Source organism: Leptodactylus fuscus, chromosome 5 (genome assembly GCF_031893055.1).
Source record: "Leptodactylus fuscus isolate aLepFus1 chromosome 5, aLepFus1.hap2, whole genome shotgun sequence".
NCBI lineage: Eukaryota > Metazoa > Chordata > Amphibia > Anura > Leptodactylidae > Leptodactylus > Leptodactylus fuscus.
In genome coordinates this window covers 6,959,263-6,962,770 of record NC_134269.1, presented here as the reverse complement: position 1 = coordinate 6,962,770, position 3,508 = coordinate 6,959,263, and the positions used below count along the sequence as shown (strand labels likewise).

At 39.3% G+C, this 3,508-nt stretch overlaps 1 protein-coding gene across 1 annotated transcript; it reads left to right on the top strand.

Moving 5' to 3' along the window:
• Positions 1 to 222: 222 nt before the first annotated feature.
• LOC142202401 (olfactory receptor 11L1-like) lies at positions 223 to 1,152 on the top strand. Its single transcript, XM_075272496.1, has one exon. The coding sequence runs from the start codon at positions 223 to 225 to the stop codon at positions 1,150 to 1,152; it is 930 nt and encodes a 309-aa protein (XP_075128597.1).
• Positions 1,153 to 3,508: the final 2,356 nt, after the last annotated feature.

The following is a 3,508-nucleotide window of genomic DNA, read 5'->3' as shown; positions in this document are numbered from 1 at the left end:
TAATTTTATTGTAAAACATCATTTTCGTAATTTACTTTAGTTTTTGGGAGATTTTTCTATTTAAAAAAAAATATATAAGAATTGTGCCAATGATTTATCTATTCATTAATATGAAAAATAATTTTTGTCTACGTGGAAATATTCGATGGCAAACCTAGAAATGACAACCAATGCGCCGCGGCTGACTGACTGAATTCTTTCTACAAAGTTGTTTGTTACAGCATGCAATCTTATAACTTTAGTGCAGTGACTGAAATTTTCCTGTTGGGATTTCGGAGGTTTCAAGGCCCAAATCTGCTCATGTTTTGCCTTCTGCTGCTCATCTACTGTGTGACTCTATATGGAAACCTCCTGATCATCCTGGTGGTGTCCTCCAGTAGATCCCTCCACTCTCCCATGTACTTTCTTCTCACTCAGCTCTCGTTTTCCGATATTCTACTTTCCACAACGATCATGCCCAACATGCTCAAGGTCGTATTGTACGACGGAGCTTCGGTGTCTTTTATTGGATGTTTGATTCAGTTTTACTTCTTTGCAGGCTCTGTAGCAATGGAATGTCTTCTCCTGACCATGATGTCCTATGACCGGTATCAGGCCATCTGTCACCCTCTTCAGTACTCCACGGTCATGGACCTCACATTTTGTTTGAAGGCAGTTTTGCTATTTTGGGTGATAGTTTTTGCTGTTGTTTTGATGTTTTCTGTGACAATGAGTCATTTAGATTTCTGTGGGCCAAATATCATTGACCATTTCTTCTGTGATTTAGACCCGATATTAGAACTTTCCTGTTCAGACACATTTATAGTAAAGATGGAAGATATTATTCTAGTTATACCACTAGCAATTTCTCCATTTACCATCATTATGGTTTCTTATGTGTGTATTATCATCACCATACTGAAGATCCCCTCCGTGACCGGGAGGCAGAAGACCTTCTCCACCTGTAGCTCTCACCTGACTGTCGTGTCCGTCTTTTATTTATCTCTTTTTACCATCTATTTATTCCCAAATCAAAACAGTGTTAAGAAACTTCTATCCCTGTTTTATACGGTTTTAACTCCTCTCCTTAATCCAATGATCTATAGTCTGAGTAATAGGGACATTAAAAAGGGTCTTAAGAAACTATTGAGTATCAAGAAGTCAATGTTCTAGATATATAAGTTCCTTTATCTGTAACTCAATTATACTTAAACAGGTTGTCCCATCTCAAGGATCCTATCTATACTGGTAGCTTATGTTAATTGAAGATGTTTCCTAAATATATTGCTTTAGAAATTCTGTTTTGTTTGCCTGCTATGTGAACTTATTCCTATCATTGCCATAACCACAGACCTGTGTGATAGGACAAGTCACTTACTCAGTGCCAACAGGACAATCAGTTCAGTTCATTGCAATTTGCTGATAAAGTCTGTTATCTCTAAATGTAAATACACAGATAACACTGAGTCCATTCTCGAGAAGCAAGTGCATATTATCTGATCTCCATAAGTATTGTGATATCTTAGTGTGCTCTTCAGGAAGGGGGGGATACAGGAGGTGAGAAGGAGAGAAAACAGGAGGACTGCCAAAACAGTGAGATAGGAAAACCCCTTTAAGTTTCAGGGAAACTGAGTTTTGGGCTCCTACCAGGGCTGTGCAGTCCATAAGTCAAGTGCCCGACTATTATATTAAACTCTGACTACGACTACAGTTCTGACTACTTTATAAATGACACAATGATAATATTTAGTAAAAGGAAACTTACTGTAACAAAAAGATGATGTCGAGCTAAGGTTTGGGGTGAATACATAAGAGAGAATACAAGTTATTTTCTACTGCTGATTCATCCTTCTAGTTTTCGCAGTTTTTTGACAAATAGTGGCGTTAGTTTGGCAGAATGTAACATTTTTTTATAACTAACCTTCCTAAACTTTCCAAAGTTGACATGGAAGGAAATGTGCAACTCAAAATTTTCAAACTTAGCACTTAAGGTGATTGTGGGGTTGCCTAGGTATTGGACAGACCACGGAGGAGGCCGCGGAAGCTATAACATCTAAAAATTAAAAAATAAATGCTCTCTTGCTCTCTTGTCTCCAGCACTCTGTTGTCGCTTGTCGCTAATTTATTTTGTGCCTTTATTGTTAGAAGTCCTGCATGACCTTCAGAACAATCACTGACCACAGCAGATGCCTCAGGGATGTCCCTCACATAGGACACTGGTTCCTTTCCAGCAGCCACAAAAGGGGCGCAGATCTTCTAAATGGGGGACATTAGAGTGCCAGGGAGAGTCAAGTTAGAGATAGCTGGTCATTTATTCCTCTTCTGTTTATCTAAGACATTACAAAGAGCCTTTTTGGGCCTAGTGATAGACCCTGTTTTAATTTGTAAAATGAAAAATGTTGTGCAAAGTTTTTGATATTTGATGTATGCGCTTTCATAGCCTCCTACTTCTGTACTCAATAAAAACAGTTTTCAAGCAAAGTCTGCATAACAATTTCTACCATGAAGAATTTCTATATAGCACATGGCCATGGCCAAAGCACTTGTGCAAAAGTGGAAGGGATGACATGTTAGGTTTTTGTACTTTTTTGGCATGTTTTGTTTTTTTACTTCCTGCTAGATGTTAGGATTAGGTCCCACAGGTTGCTATCATAGCGCACAGTGCCACCTGTAGGTCAGTCTAACCATCCAGCTTTCACCTTACTGAGCATGCTCAGACTTATTGCAGCTGCTCACAAGCTAAGTGCCATTTCCCCCCTACTGAGCATGAGTGGTGAGGTCATGGCCTATTGGGCGGGGACTTCCCTTTAAATAGTGTGAGCCGACACCCACCGGGTGCTCACACTTTGTCTAGAAGAGCAGCGTGGAGCGGCAGCAAGGTGAAGAAGAACAGCGGAGCAGCCATCTCTGCAGGTAAGTGGACACCAGGGGGGACTAAGTAGCCAGAGGATTAAAAAAAAAATCCTCTGGCTACTTAGTGATTCACTACACAGCATGGATTCAAATAATTAAAGCATTCAATTGTTAGATTCCATACTGTATAGTGAATAGGATTGCTTTTAAAATCCGATCTCCAATTAATAAAATAAAATCCCATTGACTTGCATTGGGATCGGAATTGGGATTGAGATCGGGTTCAAATGAAAAATGATTGGAAATCGGATTTTAAAATCGATCCTGAAAAGTCAAGATCGGCTCAACCCTAGTTGCAGCCTTTCAAGGCTTTTCTTAGCATACAGTGCTTAGTGTTGACACATCTATAAGCACCGAGTTCTAAGTTGTCAGAGATCTCAGGTGGCAGGTTCTAAAGATTGGCTTATCCAGTTCTGCCAGGGATTCTGTTGCGGGCCAGGAGTCCTAGTAGTGTCATACACTATGTATTATAGATATATAGTCCTAGGAGCCCTGACAGTTTCCTATACTATGTTTATAAAGCCCTAAGAAAGTGTCATATACTATGTTATAATGGTAAAGATATACAATAAATATGCAATATGCAATAAAAACTACAACCCATAAAAAGCCATAA

Coding starts and splice junctions, on each gene's coding strand:
- LOC142202401 (XM_075272496.1), top strand. CDS start 223: ATGCAATCTTATAACTTTAGTGCAGTGACTGAAATTTTCCTGTTGGGA.